Source organism: Mesoplodon mirus, assembly GCF_964341445.2.
Source record: "Mesoplodon mirus genome assembly, chromosome: 5".
NCBI classification, from domain to species: Eukaryota; Metazoa; Chordata; class Mammalia; order Artiodactyla; family Ziphiidae; genus Mesoplodon; species Mesoplodon mirus.
The window spans coordinates 27,220,651-27,242,030 of record NC_138980.1 but is presented as its reverse complement, the minus strand read 5'-3'; the positions used below and the strand labels follow the sequence as shown (position 1 = coordinate 27,242,030).

General features: G+C 35.8%; 1 protein-coding gene across 4 annotated transcripts; it reads left to right on the top strand.

The window, feature by feature from the left end:
* Window positions 1–1,907: 1,907 nt before the first annotated feature.
* Window positions 1,908–19,980, top strand: LOC309805132 (dual specificity protein kinase CLK4-like; the record flags this gene model as incomplete). Of its 4 annotated transcripts, none has more annotated exons than XM_082622957.1 (14): window positions 1,957–2,068; window positions 2,836–2,902; window positions 6,902–6,992; window positions 7,443–7,574; window positions 8,625–8,715; window positions 9,112–9,178; window positions 12,130–12,246; window positions 12,339–12,505; window positions 12,712–12,806; window positions 13,057–13,186; window positions 15,960–16,042; window positions 18,855–18,934; window positions 19,657–19,747; window positions 19,831–19,980. In XM_082622957.1, 14 exons carry the CDS (start codon window positions 1,966–1,968, stop codon window positions 19,969–19,971), a joined length of 1,455 nt encoding a protein of 484 aa, XP_082479083.1. In that variant the 3' UTR covers window positions 19,972–19,980. The 4 variants fall into 4 exon arrangements, with proteins under 4 accessions (XP_082479080.1, XP_082479081.1, XP_082479083.1 ...); XM_082622956.1 differs by having other exon boundaries at window positions 1,966–2,068; window positions 6,902–6,988; window positions 7,439–7,574; XM_082622954.1 differs by lacking the exon at window positions 2,836–2,902 and having other exon boundaries at window positions 1,908–2,068; window positions 6,902–6,988; window positions 7,439–7,574.
* Window positions 19,981–21,380: the final 1,400 nt, after the last annotated feature.

Sequence of the window (21,380 nt, the reverse complement as noted above, 5' to 3'; positions counted from 1 at the left end):
GAATCAGGTTTCTACGATGGATATAAACATCTGATGTTTGTTGTATCTGATGTTTTTATTGAAGGATGTCCGATGATTCTAACATGTAGGATTCTTTGTTAATAAGAAATAGTGTGATAATTCTAGCTAGTTTTTCTCTTTTTTTGTATGCGAAGGAACCTAATCTGTATAACCTGGATCTGGGATTCTTCTCTTGGCCTCCTGAGAAAATATTTCTGAACAGTAGTGGTGGGGGGGGGGACGGCTTCCTATCAGCTGAATTAAATTTAAAGTAATGAACTTGGCTAGAGAAATAAAAACCTTTGGCTCTCCCAAGATGCTTATTTTAATATTTGCATATTGATAACTGTGGTTATTTAAGAATTCTGCCTTGGTGAGCTAGTTATGGCCTACTGATAGTAGAAGGAAAAAACCAAAACTGAAGCAGACACACGTGTTTTGCAAAAAATGCATTATAATAATCATAGTAATAAACCTCAGTCATCAGATGTTGTAATTTTGCTTGCTATGATTTAAGAATGCTTAACTAAACAATTTTAAAGAGTTCCTATGTGGTTAAAATATAATTTGGGTAATTGAAGGGTTAGAAGAATTCCACTAGAAATATAATTTTTTTGATGGCTTTTCTGATGGTCTTTTGGCTCAGGTTAATTTGTAATGTCATTTATTTCCGTTTCCCATATTCAAATGACTATGTAAATCAGAATGCTCACTTATCAATTTCCAGTGAGAACCCTGACTCGAGTTTTAGGATTTTTGTTGGACCTAAGAATCAACAAGAGAAGTGAGTTAAAAGATCTAAATATTTGGTGGCTTCGGTCCCTGATGGCATGATACCTACATTTTCTTAGGGAATACCTCCCAGGAGATGCCTCATTTTAAAGTCTTTTAATTCATTTGAAATCTTTTAAATTTTTTACTTGAATTTGTCTGCTTGTTACTGAGTCATTTGGGCTAACTGAAGGAGGTTAACTAAGTTGGTTTTGCTCCATTTTACCTGTTTTCAGCTCCTTGCTGAGTTGTGAACCTCACCCTCTTCAACAGTTTGGACATCACTATTAAAAACTTAACTGCTTTGTGAAAGAATTAAGATGGGAAGAGGCAGATAGGGATGGCATTGTTAGAACACAGATCGTGATCCTGAATGCAACCTGTGAGGATGTAGATGGAGTCAAGGAATTGTCACAATTATCTGATTTCAGTGTGACCCTATTCATCCTTATAGGTTCATTTCTTTAGTCACCCCAGATCTATAACAAATATGTTTAATTTTAAGAATGGTTGCAGGATGATCTGAAAATAAACAGTCATCTCCTATATTCTATCCCTAAGTGTTTCTCTGACTTCAGTTATTTGTATCACAGTATTTCAACAAAGCTGCATGACACTTGTGATATTTGTTTTAAATTAGTTCACATTTAAAGTTAACATCAATAACTTAATAATTTGATTATATCAATAACTTAAGAGATTAGTAATAATTTACCATAGAAAGAAGGTAATGATAAAAATAAAACCAAAAAAGTTATTAATTTCTAGCTAGATATTGTTGTCTACTGAAGGCTGTAAGCCTGAATCCTGACTCCTTTTTAAAAAATGGCAGTTAGCAAGTGTTAGTTGAAGATATGCACCAAGCTGAGAATTTATCCAGAAGAACAGAAAGAAAATGCATTCAGGTCTCACAGTGTTATCGTTTAGTGCTAGGTGTGTATGCCACTTAGAATCATCTGACATACCAGTGGGACAGTGCCTCCATGCCTTGGGAACCATTACCTACGAAGATTTTAGAACCTGTAGGACCCCATGTGCTGGGTTTTTCTATTTAATTAATAGTAATGTGAAATATTTTATTTACTAAATATAACCATCTGTAAATTCCACAACTCACTTTTCATTTCCATTAACAGATGAGTCATTCCAACAGAACTCACTGCCCTGACTGGGATAACAGAGAAAGCCTGGGACATGAAAGCTACAGTGGAAGGCACAAACAGAAGAGGAGATCCCACAGTAGTACACAAGAGAACAGACATTGTAAACCACATCACCAGCTTAAAGAATCTTATTGGTAAATTACGCTTGAACTAGTACCATTTTAACACTAATAGTTGTAATGACTTGTCATTAGCTTATATAACTTTCATCTGTCAGATTGTTTTATAAATCAGTCAACAAATACTCATTCAGAAAATATTTACTGAGTGCCTATTATATGCTAGCCACTGCTGTGAATAGAACAGAGTTCCTGCTCTCACATATCTGTGTCCATTTGGGAGCTGTAGGAGACAGTTGATGGAGTCCCAGCTGCCAGTAATATAGTTGTGGGAAATGAGACACACGAAAGTTAAGTAAGTGATTAAAGGACCAGTGAGTGCCTTTAACTTGTATGTAGTAGAGAGAGCTGTACATTGGGGCACTTATTTAGGGTTCCACAAATGAGAGCTAATGAAGGGTGGGGAAGAGTTCATCCAGATGAGAAAAATAGCATGTGGTGTGTGAGAATGTTACAGTGTGTTGGGGATTAGTAGCCTATACTGTATTCTACAGGTTATATTTGTAGATAAGGCCAGTGGATATGTTTGGGATTTTTAGAAGCTTGGCTGTTGTAAGAAGGGCCTCAATAAAAATTTCCAATGGCATGTGTCCTGTTCTGTTGTATTCTTACCCGTGTAAAATTTGTAGGTACTACGTTTATATAGAATTGAAGGAATTTTTCAAGTTCCTAAATGATTAAACAAAGCCTAGGTGAATAGAGTTTCTTTCATTCTGTCCTCCATTAATTTCCCTTTCTCATTTGTTTTTGTTGGTTCTATGTTTTCTCCTTGTTTTGTGCAGATGTTCCACTGGGACTGTTTGCCAGATTGCTTTCTAAATTAGCCAACTGGGGTTACTTTAAAAAACAGTATGCAATTTTTTTCCTTCTCCATGCCAAAACAGACTTGTTCTGTAGAACAGTGAGCTTGTTGTTAATCAGTGCAGACTAATCATTCTTCACACACTATCATATGGAGGGAAGAGGGAGAATCTATGCCAGGATTTCAATGACCTGAGCTAATTAATGTATTATACAAGAATATCTGTACCCTATATTAAGATAACTACAAAATACTCTGTAAGGCTGAACATATAGTACTAACCATTCATGGATTTATTATGCATTGTATGTGTCGAAAGGAAGTGATATGAATGATGAACAGTTATTCATATTCATAATTAACCACAGAAAGATGATACTGAGTCAGTGCAATAACCACTAGGCCAATAGTTTCTTCTTTGATATTGGCACCAGAGATGTCTGGTGGTAATTGCTCTCCATAATCTGGAGTAATCTAATAGTCATTTTCAAGATTCAAAACTTTATAAGAGTGTTTTTTTGTAAAATTATAGGAAAAAAACTGAAAAATACAGAAGCATATAAAGAAGGTACTCTTGGTAGGATGCTAGTCCCCCATTTGGATGTAAAGTTATTTCTTCTGAAAACTATCTTTGTATACAAATCTTTGCCTCTGAATATTTCCTGAAAATAGGTTCTAAGAAGGGACAGTTTCAAGTGAAAGGGTGTGAACTCTTATAAGGCTCTTGCTACATATTCACATATTTTTCCACATATTTTTCTAGAAAGTTTGTACCAAGTTACACTCCCTACGACATGCTGTCACCAGTCTTGTCTATTTTGAAATGCCAAGAATAGTGTTTTCTTTTCATTTGAATGTTTAAATTTCTGCTGAATTTGTCCTCTGTCATGTGCTTATTGAACACTTGAATATTTTTTAATTGAAGTCTAGTTGATTGTGAACATTATTTTTGTATTCTTAGCCTATTTTTTCTATTAAAGCATATTTTTCTTATGATTTATCAGCGCTTTTATTGTAGATCAATTATCTTACCTTTTTTCCTATATATTTCAGAGTGTCTTTTCTTTCTGATTTGTAAGTAGCCTGTGAATTGCTCCCTTCCTACAAGCTTAATCAATTAATTCTACACAGGAAGACTGATGTGGCTGTGAACACTGTGAACACATTTTATATCCTTAAATGTCTTGTTGTAACATAGAGTATCAAGCCTTAAACCAGTGATTCTCAAACTTTAGTGTGAATAGAATCACTTTGGAGGTATGTTTAAAATGCATAGTACCAGATTATTCAGTGAGTCTGACCTGGGGTTCAGGGATCTTCATTTTTAACAATTCAGTATTTCGATATTGTTAATAAACAGACCACCCTTTGAGAAACACTGTTTTAAGCCCTTTAGCCTGGCATGCAAGATTTTGGATGATCTGTTCCCAGCTTATTTATTTGCCTATGTTCCCCTATGTGAAAATTGCTCTTGCTGAAATTGTCTACTTACTAGTTCCTAAGTAACATGTAGACAAACTCATCTCTAAACCATTCTGGCTAAAAGTACTCTATAAATGTAAGATGGTAATATGCCATTTTTCTTTCCTGGCACTTCTTCTACTTCCTACTTTATCCAAATCCTGATGTCCCTCTAAGATGCAACTCTTCCCTTCTTTTTCACGAAATCTTCCCTGACCATTTTAAGCATTATGAGTTTTTTCTCCTAAGCACTCATATCCAGGCTTTTGGCATTTCCTGCATGGTTGAGTTTTGTTTGATTTTTGTGTGAGTAATCTCAAATTGAACAGTTATTTGTTGGCAGGGATTTTGCCTCATATATTTTTTATCTTCCACAGGACCTGTGTGGAAATAAAAATGAATGCCCATAGCCTCATTAGTCTTGGCTGTTTTAAAGAACTACAGTGAAATATTCACTGGACATTCAGTGACTCTTTTTAGAAATTCAGTCAGTCTGTTCATCCTGTTCACTCTGTCCATATAGCCTTTATAATTCTGTAGACTTTGTTTATCTAATCTCTAAGGCTCGGTTGTTGTAGGCTGAAGAGGTCCTCATCTTTTTAGTTTATCCTCATAGTATTACTTCACTCCATGTTTGTTATTCTATAGATTATTTATGGATTATCAGCAGCTCTAATTTCATGCACTAGTCCAGCTAAGGATTATTAGTGTTAGAGTTTTCCGATACATTTTAGACTTTTATGGGAAGGATGCCTTACAGAATTAAACAGATGCCCTTTAGAGTATGGTAATTTCTAGTTTGACGTATTGTAGATCTCTCCCTTAACAGTTCCAAGCAACGGATCAGATCCCTGACTTAGACCCAGATTTAGACCCTAATATCCTGAGTTGTTTCTCCAATGGCTAGAACTTAAGGCTGACACTGGGGAAAGGGGGCTTCTGCATCTCCCCAGCCTGGATTTGATGCCAGCCCTGTTGAGTAGCAGTTTTAGAGATGCTTCTCCTTTATTTTTGCATAAACCAGCCTCCTGAGCAAAAAGAATGACAACATATTCTGGGAAAAAGAACGAGGTTAGTGAGGGCAGTCTAGTTAACATCTGTCACTCCATTGCTTGTCAGGATTATTTTAGCTGGTGTGTCTGACTGGGCAGGTGTCCCCTCTCTCCCTCAGTGCTCCACGTGCATCCCTCTTGAAGCTTCACACTGTTGAAAAGGATACTCATCCCAGGTAGAGAGGGGGACGGGAAACTGGGTCAGTTGGCTCTGTCTTTTTCTTTCCATCAAATCAAGGCTGCTTAACTGGAATCCATTGACTTCCTGAGGTCCATGATCTCTGAAATTCCTTGCCAAGATTTGTTTACGCATTTGTGCGTTTCTTAGGGGAGAGGGCCCATACCTCTCAATTAGATTTTCAAAGGGATCTGTAGATTCAGCAGTCAAGCACTATGGGGCTTACCTGGTGGTGCAGTGGTTGACAGTCCGCCTGCTGATGCAGGGGAAACAGGTTCGTGTCCCAGTCCGGGAGGATCCCACATGCCACGGAGCGGCTAGGCCCATGAGCCATGGATGCTGGGCCTGCGCATCTGGAGCCTGTGCTCCACAACGGGAGAGGCCACAACAGTGAGAGGCCTGCGTACCGCAAAAAAAATAAAAACATCAAAAAGAAGGTAAGCACTATGGTACCAGATGATGCTGTTTTCCCTGAATTCTTGTTTATTTCACAAGCAGGAGTGACAGGAAATTCAAAATGCAAAGGCAAGTAGGGGGTTGGGAAATCCTAAGCAAGCAATTATAAGAACCTTTTCTCATTTGAGGGGCATATATTTTGGATATTTTTGGCACATGAAGCAGCGTTCAAAAACTGTGTTGACTATTTCTCAGAAAGATACAGGAAGCTCGAAATAGAGGAGAGGAGATGGAATAGGTGGTGTGTATAATAATACTGGCACATACAATAGGATTTAGAATGTGCTCTACAACCATGGCAAATCGTTTTCCTTCTAGGGATCTCAGTGTAGTCATCTGTAAAATGAAAGGCCTGAAATATATTTAAGATTCCTTTTAGCTCTAATACACCCTTCGTGCAAGAACTCTGTGTGCCAGAGATACCTAACTTACATTAAGAAGGAAAGGAATCCTGTTTTGCCTGCCTCATGTTGTGTGTGGCTCTGCAAAGAGGAAGAGAGCTTAGTTACAGATGCATATATCATAAGACTGATGAATTTCAGAAGAGCAGTTTTGTGAATTTTTGGTCTTAACTTTCACCAGAAGGTAAAGGGACACTTAATCAAGTAAACACTGAATATGTTGAATGATTTGACCCAAGGTTTGTTCCTTCATAGCAGTATATATTAATAGAGATATATGTACCCATTTGCTTGTTGGTTAAAGTAAAATTATTTAAGTTTTGTGAGTTAAGTATAAGTTCTAATTCATCAATTTGTATTTTTTTCTTTTATTGAGTTAGCTGTTGAAACCAGGAATTCTTGAGAGAATGTTTTATTTTAACCACGTTAAAATGTGGTTAAACGTTAAAGCGTTCTAGAATGAAGAGAGTAATTTTAAATCCTTTAATGTGTTTGCAGTCATTATTTAGAAGCAAGGTTCTTGAATGAGAGATATTATCAGGACCGGAGATACATGGCTGAATACAGAAATGACTACTGCAAAAGATATGTTCTTAACATTGCTGAATACAGAAATGACTACTGCAAAAGATATGTTCTTAACATTGCTGAATACAGAAATGACTACTGCAAAAGATACGTTCCTAACATTGATGAATACAGAAATGACTACTGCAAAAGATACGTTCCTAACATTGATGAATACAGAAATGACTACTGCAAAAGATACGTTCCTAACATTGATGAATACAGAAATGACTACTGCAAAAGATACGTTCCTAACATTGATGAATACAGAAATGACTACTGCAAAAGATACGTTCCTAACATTGATGAATACAGAAATGACTACTGCAAAATATACGTTCCTAACATTGATGAATACAGAAATGACTACTGCAAAATATACGTTCCTAACATTGATGAATACAGAAATGACTACTGCAAAATATATGTTCCTAACATTGATGAATACAGAAATGATTACTGCAAAAGATGTGTTCCTAGACGTTATCACAGAGACGTTGAAAGCAGTTATCGAATCCACTGCAGTAAATCTTCAGTCCGAAGCTGGAGAAGCAGTCCTAAAAGGAAGCGTAATAGACAATGTTCAAGTAATCAGTCACGTTCGGTATGATTGATTTTGTTTTTATTTTGGGTGGATACTTATTTGTGTGTAAAAGCTCTTACTGAGCCAATAAGTTTGAAAAAGTTTATAATACTATATGAATATAATTGTGTTTATATTACTTGAATCCTTAAAGGAAACTTCCAAATTCTTACAACTAATCTGCATTTATTAGTTAGTCCTCATTTGCCCACATTTACTCATTTTCTGCAGACCAGATCATGAGGTTCTTGATTTTAATGTTAAAAATATTTTTATCTTTTATAACATAATCATACGAAAAGATGAAGCACCCATCTTTTCTTTCATCTTAAACATTTTTTACTTTAAAAGAAACCCCTTTCCCAGTACTTGGAGACAAATGTAGAAAGTTGCACTGGTGGATACTTACCCTGTGTATAGCACAATCTGCAATTAGTTCCATTGGAGTTCTGAAAGTGGGTGCTGAAGGGGAAATTACTGTCCAGAAAGCCTGCCTTTTTTTTTACACTCATGAATCTTCACTTGTTTGCAGTAAACTATGAGTTATTATTTTCCTCCCCAAGTTTTCTTCAGTAGAACTATCATTGATTAGATCAAACATTGACATTAGCCTTTATTTTCCCCTTTTATTTTAATAAGTATGTTTAAAAATATTGCTAAGTATCAATTTGAGCTAATCTTGACGTTTTAAAACATTTTCCTGACAAACTAGACATCTCAACTCACAGCATAGGCTATTTTATAACGAGATTGATAGATCATGACGTTGCATTCTTTAAATTTCAGACTTCAATTAAGTCAGTATTTTAGAGACAATTGTGTTGTTTTTTCTATTGCCACTTTAAGTAACTTATCTGAAAATCTTGCCATGTTTTTCTTCTGTAACATAAACTGTGTCCTGTGAATCTCTGGGGACTGAATTTGAACTTGCTCCTGCCAACTCTTCGTGGCCTGGTTCTTATCTGAATGCCTGAATATCTCCCCGCTGAATGAATTGCGTATTCTGCCCTGAATTCACTCTGCTATATTGATTGGCTGGACGATCTTGGTGCTGCCCACTTGCCGTTCCAGAAGAGCCACCAAAGGAAAAGATCCAGGAGTATAGAAGATGATGAAGAGGGTCACCTTATCTGTCAAAGTGGAGACGTTCTAAAAGCAAGATGTATAGAATATTTTTCAACACTTTTTAAACTTTGCAGACAGAATAATCTTTTTAAGAATAGTTTGTCAGCGGGGGGCTAAAGAACTCTTCATTGCTTTTTTGTTTTGTTTTTTGTGGGTTTGTTTGTTGTTCTTTTGTATTTCTTCTTTTCTATAGAGTTTAAATATTTCTACTCTAAAGTTCCAAAATAATCAGTGGAATTTGAGATTAGAGCAAGAAAGATAGCTATCTACATTATTTTTGTAGCATCTGAAAATCAAATAATTTGAGGGCTGGAACGTTAATTATGCTTTAATAGAGAGCATTTGAAAAAATTCCACACTTAAGCATTCATTATTTGAATAACTGATAATTTGTACTCAGGTACTTACACTTCTTTCTCCCCCCTCACTTTAGATGAAATCGTGAACACTTTGGGAGAAGGGACCTTTGGCAGAGTTGTAGAGTGCATTGATCATGGCATGTAAGTTTGTTGTTTTTCTTTTTTGAACATTCTGATATTTTTGGTGGAGAAGGATCCATAATTTAGATGAAATGGAATTTAAGTGGTAGCTATGTGTTTTCCTGGGAGGTATAAGTATTCAGAAGTTCTTGAACTGTGTACGATTTATTTACCATAAGTATGGATTTTGACCAAGAATGCTGAAAATGTTTATCAGATGGAGTTCATGGAAATTAATGTCAGTGTTCAAGTGAAGACTTTCCCAGAACTTAGGTCCTTAGCTTTCTATAAGAGATTTGGAGTGCTTTACCCTACTTTTGAATTGCAGAGACAATAAATTAGCATGTCTAATCTTCTTGGTTCAAAAACTTTTATTTCCAAAGGATAATATTTGCACGTTAGGGTTAGCTTCTCAAACTATAAATAAATTATATTACTTGAAGCCTACAGCATAAAGTCCAGATTCTTTAATGAGTTATACTAAACTTTTTGTTCTTTGACCCTCTCTGCTTCATTTTCATGTTTTCCTCTAGGATCTCTCTTCTGCGGTTGCAAATTTTTTTGTAAGTGAACGTCTTACAACAGTTTAGTGGAAACTGCACATTTCTAAATTGACATCTATACTTTTCATCATAAAATAGTTGAGGATGTAATTTCCAGCTTATTGTAAATGGTGATTTTTTAAAAAAAAACATATCTCTCTTTCTAAATATGTTTGGGGGAATCTAAATACAACAGCTTGATACCTCCTGTCATCCATGAACAAACTTTTCTTGAATACTTAGAAATGCTTTATCTTGAACTTAACTTTTACTTCACTTTTCATAAAGAATATTATCCTAAGTGTCTTTTATTATCACCCTTTCCTCTCTATGACAAAAATGTGAACATAAAGTAAAATTTTAAGATATTTTGAAATACTTTGACTTAGGAAAGTTGCTAAGAATTCCCATCTATTCTTCACCCAGATTCCACAAATGTTAACATTTTACAGTGTTTAATCATTCTCTATATTTACATGTTATATGTATTTTCAAGTTTTGCCAGCTTATCTACAACCTGATTCACATTTCACTAGTTGTCCCATTGAGGTCTTTTAAAAATTTCTTGAGGTTCCAAGACTTGAGTATTTGAGATATTCCAATGAAGAGTATTCAATTGATCAAGTACAAATCTGTTACAAATTTTGATACTTATTAGACCTAAAACATACAATGTAATTGTAAATATATCTTTTATCGAGATGGTTGGGGCCTTTAAAAAAATGAGTTCATGTGTCCATAGATAAATCTTACTGTTTTAACATTAAGTTTCCATTTTTCTTTTTTTTTAATTGACAAGTAATATGAAAGCTTATAAGTTTAAGGTGTATAACGTTGGTTTGAACATTTATATACTGCAATATGATTACTATAGTAGCATTAGCTAACACCATTATCCATTGTTCATTTTTATAGCTATTAGCACTGTTCATTTTTATAGCTTATTAGCAGTTAGAAAACTTGTCCATATGATGAAATAGATGAGACTAGAAGAAGTTTTGTCACAGCAGTTTTATAGTAATTCTTTTAAGTCTTGAGATATATGCTATACATCATAGGGAGATAAATCATTAAAAATTTAGTTTGATGATTATGTATCAGCCCACAACTTCATTGGGACCTTGTCAAAAGAAATGAGTTCGGAATAGGTTTGCTATTCAGCCACTAGAAAAATTTTTGCCTCAAAGAATTTTTTTTTCTTTTTTATAAACAGCCTGGGTCACAAACCTTGCCATATTAATTTCACGTGCATGGGGTTCTCTTTTGTAATGTGGGAAGGCCATAGTGAAAAATGCAGGGTTGACTGCTGGCTTGTATTCAAGAAGATCAGGTTTAGAAAAGAGGACAGAAGGAAGCTGAAGATTTGGAAATCCTTTTCCTCAAAATCATTTACGGCTTTTTTTTTTTTTTTTGGCCGCACCACATAGCTTGCGGGATCTCAGCTCCTCGACCAGGGATTGAACCTGGGCCCACGGCAGTGAAAGCTCATGTCTTAAGCCACTGGACCACCAGGGAATTCCCTCTGTACTTTTTAGGAAGTACTACAGATGCCCCGGTCTAAAACACGCTGCCCTACATTGTTGCTATTTATACCTCTTCGCATCCGTGAATGCACTAAACATTTTTTTGGCTTGATGACTTATTGCTGGTGTCTCCTTTGCCAGAATTATCTAACAAACTGATAGTTGTCTTCCTTCTCTGAAGAAGTCTGAGCTCCCCTAACTCTGATGGTTAGGTTCTTTCTTCTCTCTATACCTTATACCAGGCACTTCTAACCTAATGATAAGTTGTTCAAGTGTCTGTCTTTTCCATTAGACTGTGAGGTACATGGGACAAGCTCTTTTTAACAGTGATTCCAATGCAACATCTGGCACATTCGGTCTAGCCTGGCGAATGAGTGAATGTTTTCAGCAGTAGTATCTTCAAGGTTTATATTTTTATCCTTTTTTAAAAAAAAACTACTTATAAAGTCTAGGTCAATTTAAACTTTTGGAAACAAACATTAACGTTCTTAAGTATTAAGAGAAATCATCACTCTGTATAATGTATATTTTGTCAAAATGTTTTGAAAAAATGTTTATAGATCTGCTATAATATACCCTGAAAGATTATTTTAGGAAAATAGCATAGAGTGATTGGTACTTAACAAGATGATGCTTTAGAGCAGGGGTCCCCAACCCCTGGGCCGTGGACTGGTAGGAACTGGGCCTAACAGCAGGAGGTGAGCAGTGGGCGAGCGAGTGAAACTTCATCTGCTGCTCACCATAGCTTGCATTACCACCTGAACCATCACACCCTCCCCTCAACCATGGAAAACTTGTCTTCCATGAAACCGGTCCCTGGTGCCAAAAAGGTTGGTGACAGCTGCTTTAGAGGATACATGTCTTCAACGCCCTTCTGTACATTTACCATTTTCATTTTGTTTTTAAGGGGTGGCATACATGTAGCAGTGAAAATCACAAAAAATGTGGGACCATATCGTGAAGCAGCTCATTCAGAAATCAAAGTATTGGAGCATTTAAATAGTACTGATCCCAATAATGTCTTGTAAGTAAGAAACTTGGAACTGTGATCCATTATGTTACATGAAATAATCAGAATTCTGTGAACTGAATTATTTGTATTCTGATCTGTTTCAGCCGATGTGTCCAGATGCTAGAATGGTTTGATCATCATGGTCATATTTGTATTGTGTTCGAACTCCTGGGACTTAGTACCTATGATTTCATTAAAGAAAATAGCTTTCTGCCATTTCAAATTGACCATATCAGGCAAATGGCATATCAGATCTGTCAGTCAGTAAATTGTAAGTATACTTGTTAAATTTTTAAATACCAGTCAATTAAAGGTTTTATTGGACAAGCAACATATCAAACCATTGTCACTAAAAATGCACGTTGCAAGTAAATATGAAACCACTTTTGATCCCTACCTCTACTACTAATTCTCCTTTCCCCCGGTACAGATTAAATTTGTAAGTGAAACTAATAATGTCTTTTTGTTCTTTTGTAGTTTTGCATCATAATAAATTAACCCATACAGATCTGAAGCCTGAAAATATTTTATTTGTGGAGTCTGACTATGTAGTCAAGTATAATTCAAAAATGGTAAGTTACACTTGTTTTAATTTTGGTAGTTGTCTTTAAAATGAATTTAGCTTGGTGATCCTTGGATGAAGAATTTTACCTTTGAGGCTTATTATATCCTGACGTTTAACCCCAAAAGGGTAATCCTTTGCCTTTCTCATGGGGTTATTTTGAAAATCAAAAAGAGAATTCATGTGCAAGCCTTTTGAATAGTGCTATAAAATATTTCATATCTTTATTGATCTTTGTGTTTACTTAACTGTATCTCTAGAAACGTGATGAACGCACACTGAAAAACACAGATGTCAAAATTGTTGACTTAGGAAGTGCAACATACGATGATGAACATCATAGCACTGTGATATCTACACGGCATTACAGAGCTCCAGAGGTCATTTTGGGTTAGTAGATACCAGACTTCCTGATATTTTAATTGAAAAAGAGATTTTTTGTTCTCTATAGCTTTTATTGGGGGGCAGGTAGTTGGGGGATAGCTGTAATTTTCTTAGCAGTGTACAGAAAATGTTTTCTGTTTTCATAAAAGCTGTCTGGACATTGCTATAAATAATTTTCCTGAGTGGGAAAAATGTGATATCATCTGTAAAGATATTCCAGGTGGTGGTTCTTTTTGAACAAGTCAGTCTTACAAGATCATAAGAGAACAAGCTGTATTGGCTAAGTCCATGACAGCAGTGTGATTTTGAAGAGATGTGGGCACCTCTTTTCGTCTCATCACAAAGCATGGTGCTGGGGAAAATGCTAAAGATTTGGCTGGCAGACGTCTAGATGTAGGGTGGACGGAGGTTAAGAGGAGAAGAAAGAGGGGCTAGTCTAAGAGGAGAGCTTCTTTGATCATCTTTGACATGGGAAAGCATGGAAAGGAAAATTAGTTAAGGTGCAGGGTTTTTCAATATTAATAAAAGGGAACTCAGTGAGGGAGAGCGCATCTTATGCCTCAAAATTTAAAAGTTCGAGACCGAGTCATGTTGATAGAGCAAGGAAGTCAGAGATGGATTTGGGGGCTTGGAGACAGTGGGAAAAATTCAGATCAGGTGATATTGGGAGATAGTTAAATGGTATAAGCATATTACTTTGCCAAAAGTAAGTTTCAACCGAGGTTGGATAGTAAAACATCTTTGTGGAATCAGTCTTTTCCACTTTTTACCTTTTGTCGAAGAGGACTGGGTAGTTGAGAATATGAGTGTGAAAGCAAACTAATGATGTTTACCTAGAGTAAAGAATTAGTAAAAGGGACAGGAAATTAAGAATAGTTTGTAGTGCTGGCTAGTAGAACTTTCCATGATGATAGAAATGTTGTATATCTGCACTATCCAACATGGTAGCCATTAGTAGCCACACGTAGACTACTGTGTACTTTCAGTATAGCCAGTGTGACTGAGGAACTGAATTTTAAATTAATTAAACTTTTAGATTTAAATAACCACATGTGGCTAGTGGCTACCACATAGGATAGCACAGGTTTGGAGCTCATCTTTGAGATTGATGTTACTAGGATTTCTGCTTAGTATGGTCTGAAAGAAGCTGCTATGTTGCAGTAGTTTAGAAAGTGTATTCATGGTTGAGGACTGAAGCCTGCAATGAAGGTAAAAGAAAAGAGTGTGGGAGGAGATTGTGGACAGATAGGTATTTTCAGAGCTTAAAAAGAGATAACTTGCTGTGTTTTATCAATTTTAAGAAGAAGATTTTTCTCCACATTTTAACATGTGAGGAAACATAAGACAAAACAGCATTTTTTCTTGGTTATTGGTTCATAAAACAGTGGTGTATCTTACAGTTAGTTAATGGCCTCCTCCTAGATTGCGTAAGATACAGTGATTCTTAGTAATAATACAGTCCCATGTGTGGCCAGGCTGGGGATAGTTGATATAAGTCTGAAATAGGGGTTATTGGTGTTTAGGAAAAGAAATGAACAGATGGGAAGATTAGAAGGGTTCTTTGTGTGTTTGTGAAGTGTTACTCCTGAGGATTAAGGCAGAATTAGGTTGAAGAGGAAGATGTTGTCAGGTGCCACCACTGAGGAGGGCAGTTAGTCTCATGTCTTGGGTGTTGGTAGTAAACAGAAGTTGGTCAAAGTGAATGATGTGAAATTCCAAAGAGTATGAGAGCTGAGCCATAAGAGAATGAGGTAGTTTACAGTCACTTGGGAGAAAGCTGGACTGGGAGACAGGAGTGGCTGGAAAAGAAAACTTTCATCTTAGATCCAAGCTCTATCATTTGCAGATTTTGTATGTGTTACTGTAAGTAGAAACCATGCTCCATTATCCTTTTGTTCAAGTGATAAGTACCATGAGGGTTAACAAAAATGGCTAAATCATAGTCAAGTTCCTTGAATATATTGTTTCTTCCTTTGTCTTTAAATTCAGTAATGTTACTGAAAGTAATTGAAATGTCTTTTAAAGTAGGTTTTATTTGTACATTATTTTTTATTAAAAACTTAATCTTTAAAAGGTTAAAACATCTGTATGGTTTAGGTTTACTCTTTTCCTTTCTAAATAGATAGAGACTTAAGGCTAGGTGTTTTTTTCTTTTCTGAATAATGTTACTATTGAGAATTCTGAAGGAGTAATATATGATCATGTCTAGACAACCTGAAAGTACATATATAGATACCTCTCTATGTGAACTTTAAATATCTGTATAATTCTGCTTATGGGTGACACTGCTTATAATATCCATTATAATTCTTACATAATTTAGGTGACACTACTATTTCTTTTAATGGAAGAAATAAACTCAGATATCAAGCTGATGGTAATTGATAAGGGGTTAGTAATTACACTCTGAGGATAATTATTGACCTATGTTTGCACTAATAAAATGTAAAATTTCATAGAACAACCGTTAAGTGGGTATAACAGTGCTCCTCATTGCACAAGCAATTCAGAGACTACGGACTATTTGGTAACCCCTCTTACTTTCCATAAAATGCCTCCTCCCCCAGGTTAAAATACTGTAAGTTGATACAAGGATATGGAGGACTGTGAAAGCATACTGAATCATGTTTGGTATAAAACTAAAAATGTAAACCCTGAATTTACTATCATCTTCTCCTAAATGGGCTATATAAAGAGAGCACCCACATAGGAAAAGATATTGTGTATTGGCAATTAAAAATTGTTGCCTAATAAAATGTTTGGTTTTGTTTTTAAATAGCTTTAGGTTGGTCTCAGCCATGTGATGTTTGGAGCATAGGTTGCATTCTTATTGAATATTACCTTGGTTTCACAGTCTTTCAGGTATGTATTTAGTAAATGTTACTTACTGATTCATAATGAGCTTTAATGTTAAAGGCATGTTAAAGTTTTGGTTTCCATATTGGAAAGTTGCCATAGTGTCATTATTCTTAAGATGTAAACTTCCATGTGCAAAATAGTCATCCTTCTCTAAAACCACAGTTGAATGAACTACTCTCAGTGAATGGTCATAATTCATTCTGCATGTGGAGCTTTTAAACACATGGTTCATATTGACTTCATATGATCCATTTTATTGTGATGCTCCTTCATAAATTTACATTAGTGTTACTATGGTCAGTTTTAATTCAGCGCTGGTTATGTTGCACTTTTATTAAAAGAATTCAGAAACAGTAAGTTGTATTAAGCATGTATGACACCCTAGGCACATTTCTAAGCACTGTGTGTATAAAAATGAAAAGACAGCATCTCTCTCCTCAAGGAAGACATACACAGGATAGACATGGGAAAACCTACAGTACAATATGATACTTGCTATGATGGAACAATGTAGAAGGGAACCCAGAAAAGGTGAACGGTTAAGTTTCCTTCGAGAAGGCATCACTGAGGAATAGGGAGTTTAATCCAAGCTATAAGGAAGAGTAAGAGTTTGTCAGAAAACTAGAGTGTGTGATGGCCATATCAGGAAGAAATGGTATTCATAAATGCAAGAGGCATAAAGGAAGCTACTCTAGTTGAGGAAGGATGAATAGTGCTGCCGGAGTGTCTTGGATAAATAGGAAAATGGTGTCAGTAGGCAAGTACTGATTCATAGTGGACTTGTTTGCCATAGAAAGGTATTTGTTTTATCCTAGGAGTCAGTGGTTTCCAAATGTAGACCGGTCTAAAATGAAAATGATTTTGTAGGGTTGCCGTTCTGGCTTTCATTTAGAAATTATCTCTCCTGTTTTTTTTGGTATTAAAATGTTCTTTCTATGCAATGATAATAGTTATTGGCTTACTTGGCAGAACAAAAAGGAGAAAATGTTATTTAGGTCTCTACTTGTTTTCCTCATAATTTTGCTTATGTCGGAAAACTAAAAGTCTTGAAAGCTTCAAGTGGTGTAACCATTGGAGAACTTTAAGAGGGTTGTGATTTGATCAAGGTGTGTTGTTGGATGGGGTGAGGGTGGTTAGGAAGTTCCTGGCTAATACTGTCAAGGTTGCTTTGAGGTTATGGCAATGCAGGATGAGGAGGGAGGAAGCTGTGATGAATTATAAGTCACTTAGGTGGCTGTTGCAGAATATATGTGTTCGCCGCTCTGGGGCACCTCACCAAACTTCTGTCTACTCCGTAGAGATCTGTTAAAAGTACTCTGAGTTTGTAGACAAGTTTGATATCTAGAACATAGCTGTTGGACATTTCTAGGGGGTGGTGTCTAGTTTTGTGGTAGTAAGCTATAGGGTCAAGGAAAAAGTTGAGCACAGTGCATGCTTTCTTCATTCTGACACATATAAAATCCTTCAGATGGTTTTATGATTGTAAATCATTCTGAGACCTTAAGCGTCGATTATTAACTTTGGTTTGAGATGTGGTTTATATTTTAATTGCACCCTCCAAAATAGTCTTCAACTAAGGAACTTTTTGAAGATAATGGAGCTTGTATTATTTATTCCTGTCATGACTTAAGAACATTTTGAAAGCAGTGTGCTAGGCACAGTAGTTAATGGATTTAAAAAGCATTGCACATAGACTCTGCTCTTCAGAGCAAGGATTGGCAAACTATATCCTATCTGATGCCTGCTTTAAAAAATGAAAAAGAATATGTGGTGGAGACCATCTGTGACCATCCAAGCCTAAAATATTTACTATCTGGTCCTTTATAGAAGAAGCTTTCCAGCCTCTGCTTAGGAGTGTACCATTTAGTTTAACAATTTATTCGACTTTAGCCAAAGCTCTGTTACTGTGTAATTTAAGAATATGAGTTTTGACTTGGGTTCACAGCTCAGGTTTCCTCATTGATGAGCTATATGAGCTTGAGCTAGTATCTTAACCTCTTTGAAAGTTATGTTCCCACATTCCTAGCTCAAGGTTGTTGTAAGAATTATTGGGACTGTATTTTTATTGTCTAGGATTAGTGTTACAAAGTTGCTATCCATTGGGTAATGGAGGTTAGTTAAGCAACCGATAAAATGAGTAGCCAGGTTATTGGTAATCTTCCCAGTCATCCCTCAGTTAAACAGTGCAAGTAATACAAATAAGGAAAACTGTTCTGTTTTACATTAAACAAATTATTCGAACATTGTAAATCAACTGTACTTCAGTAAAATATACTTAAAAAGTTGTTCCTCAATCAGCTCTACAAACCTTACCAATTCATTTCAGAAATCAGACAATCAGTGTAGCTCATTCAGTTTTATTCCATCTTTGAAGTAGAGTGTAATATAAATTGTATAGCTGTCTAATCTAGTCCTTTTATGGAAACACTATTTTCTTTTTTTTTTCTTAACATTTATTTATTTACTTTTTTTGGGGGGTTGCATTGGGTCTTCATTCCAGCACGTGGGCTTCTCTCTTGCTGCGGTACGTGGGTTTTCTCTCTCCACTTGTAGTGTGCGGGTTCCAGAGTGTGTGGGCTCTGTAGTTTGTGGCTCGCGGGCTCTCTTGTTGTGGTGGGCAGGCTTAGTTGCCCCGCAGCGTGTGGGATCTTAGTTCCCCGACCAGGGAGCGAACCCACGTCCCCCGCATTGGAAGGTGTATTCTCTACCACTGGACCACCAGGGAAGTCCCGGACACACTGTTTTCTTGTGTTATCCTTTTATGTGCGTGTAGGGAAATGGAAAGTGCTAAGTTTCTTTTTCCTATATTTTTTAGACTAATGATAATAAAGAACACCTGGCAATGATGGAACGTATATTAGGACCCATACCAACACACATGATTCAGAAAACAAGGTATGCTTTTTAAGATTAAAGTCCTTATTGGGTACATGCAGTGGCCTATATTCAAACTATAGAAAACCCATCTTTGTTGTTATTGCTTATTCCAAAGACTGTAGATTTTGAATTCTTTTTCATGAAGTCAAGTTTTTGAAAAGTAATGCAATATTTACTTTGTGATCCAGTAAATAAAGTGGTGTTTTTATACTCAGGTTAACCTTTGCATAAATGTTTTCCTAGGTTGATTTAAAAATAATACATAGAGTAGTAAAAAGAGCTTGATTTTGGAGTCCTATCTAAATTTGAATTCCAGACTGTTGCAAACCACATGTACGTCTTTGGACAAGAATACTATAAGTGGTTTCAAAACATAGCTTCACCGCAGAAGTCATCCAGGGAATTGTTAATGATTTCTAGCCCCATTCCAGATCTAGTGAAATCAGAATTTACAGGAATGGATCTAGGAACCTCTGTTTTTGAAGCTGGCATTGTTTCACATATGGTACAACTTAGGTGGGATACTAAAACTTCAGAGGGTACAAGATTAGGAAAAATACCATATAAGGTATCCGATATAATTATTGCTGAGATTTTTAGAAATTGTATGTTTATGTATATATAGAGAGATGTCTATGGTTCCATCTTTTCCCCCAATCCCCTGTTTGGGGCAGGGTAAGAATGTGGGTTTGGGGTTTCTTTTTTTCTTAAAATTTAATCCAGACTTCTCTTTCCTATAGGAAACAGATGTATTTTCATCATAATCAGCTAGATTGGGAGGAACGTAGTTCTGCTGGTAGATATGTTACAGGACACTGCAAACCATTAAAGGTAAAACAAAAAAAAAACAAAAAAAAACCCTGTTTTAACTATTTTTTATTGTCTTTCTTAAACAAAGTCATTTTTCCCCTCAGGAATTTATGCTCTGTCATGATGAAGAACATGAGAAACTGTTTGACCTGATTCAAAGAATGTTAGAATATGATCCAGTGAAAAGAATTACCTTGGATGAAGCATTGCAGCATCCTTTCTTTGACTTATTAAAAAAGAAATAAAATGGAAATCAGTGGTCTTACTATACTTGTCTAGAAGAGATTATTTAAGACTGTGTCAGTCAACTCTAAACATTCTAATATTTTTATAAACCTTAAATTATTTTGTACAGTTAAGTGTAAATGCTGTATGTTTTGTATCAATCGCATAATTATCTTGTTAAGCAAATATGGTCTTGATAATGAATGAAATATAAAAGCTAAAATTAATTTTCCTTTTTTGAGATTAATTACCATTTTTAAAGACCTTTGGAATATCCTTTGTGTCCAGTGATTGATCTTGCCTTTTTGTACATGGAGGTTGACTCTTGGAAGTGATTTTTGTGTTTGGTTTTTTGTTTTTTTTGAGTAAAAGGAAATCTTGACTATTTCATTCTTAAATGAATATTCTTTATTTACCTCAAACTTTCCTTAACTTTAAAAGATTTTTCTGTAATTGTTGAACAGGTAATAAGTATTATTAACTTTAGGTAGGCAGGTATTAGAAACCAAAACCCATAGGAACTGTTTGCTGTTGGAATTTCATTAAATTGTAAGTATTGTGTTCTGTTTCATTGGTTGATGTCAGTGGTGGTAAGTAGCATTCATGGAAAGACATCCAACTTGTGCATTGTAGTAGATTAATAAAACCACATACACACTTCGTTTAAGATTAAAGTCTAACTGGAAAGTTAGCTTGGAAAGTCCTGTTTTCCAATGGTTATTTATGTAGTTAGTCACAAACGTAGAAATAGGAATTCTGATGACTGAGCTTTTTGTTTTTAATGCCAAATCTTCAGGAGTCTAGAAATTGTCCAATATCTGTCTCCTTACCATATGAAGTATAAATACTTAAACCTCAGCCTATGAGACTTTATGGTTATTATTAAACAATTTGTATTTATGTTACTGTTTACTGGAAAACAAAAAAAAAAGATGATTTGATCGGAGAACACTTGGGAAGAAAACTGCAGAAGTTTCCAGACCCTGATTGGTTAACATAATGAACTTTTTGTTTGTCTGTAGGTATTTTTTTCTTCTTACCTGTTTACACATGAAAAACTAAGTGGTAGGGGCTTCCCTAGTGGCACAGTGGTTGAGAGTCCGCCTGCCGATGCAGGGGACACGGGTTCGTGCGCCGGTCCAGGAAGATCCCACATGCCGCGGAGCGCCTAGGCCTGTGAGCCATGACCTCTGAGCCTGCGCGTCTGAAACCTGTGCTCCGCAACGGGAGAGGCCACAACAGTGAGAGGCCTGTGTACCACAAAAAAACAAAAAACAAACAAACAAACAAATCTACATGGTAAATGTTAATTTAGTAAAAAAAACCCAAAACTATTGATCAGTCTGCCAGGTAAAAATATTTTTTGTTGTAGAATTCATGATTGCTTATCCAGATAAAGATTTTTGTTAAAAGTATTCCCATTTCTGTA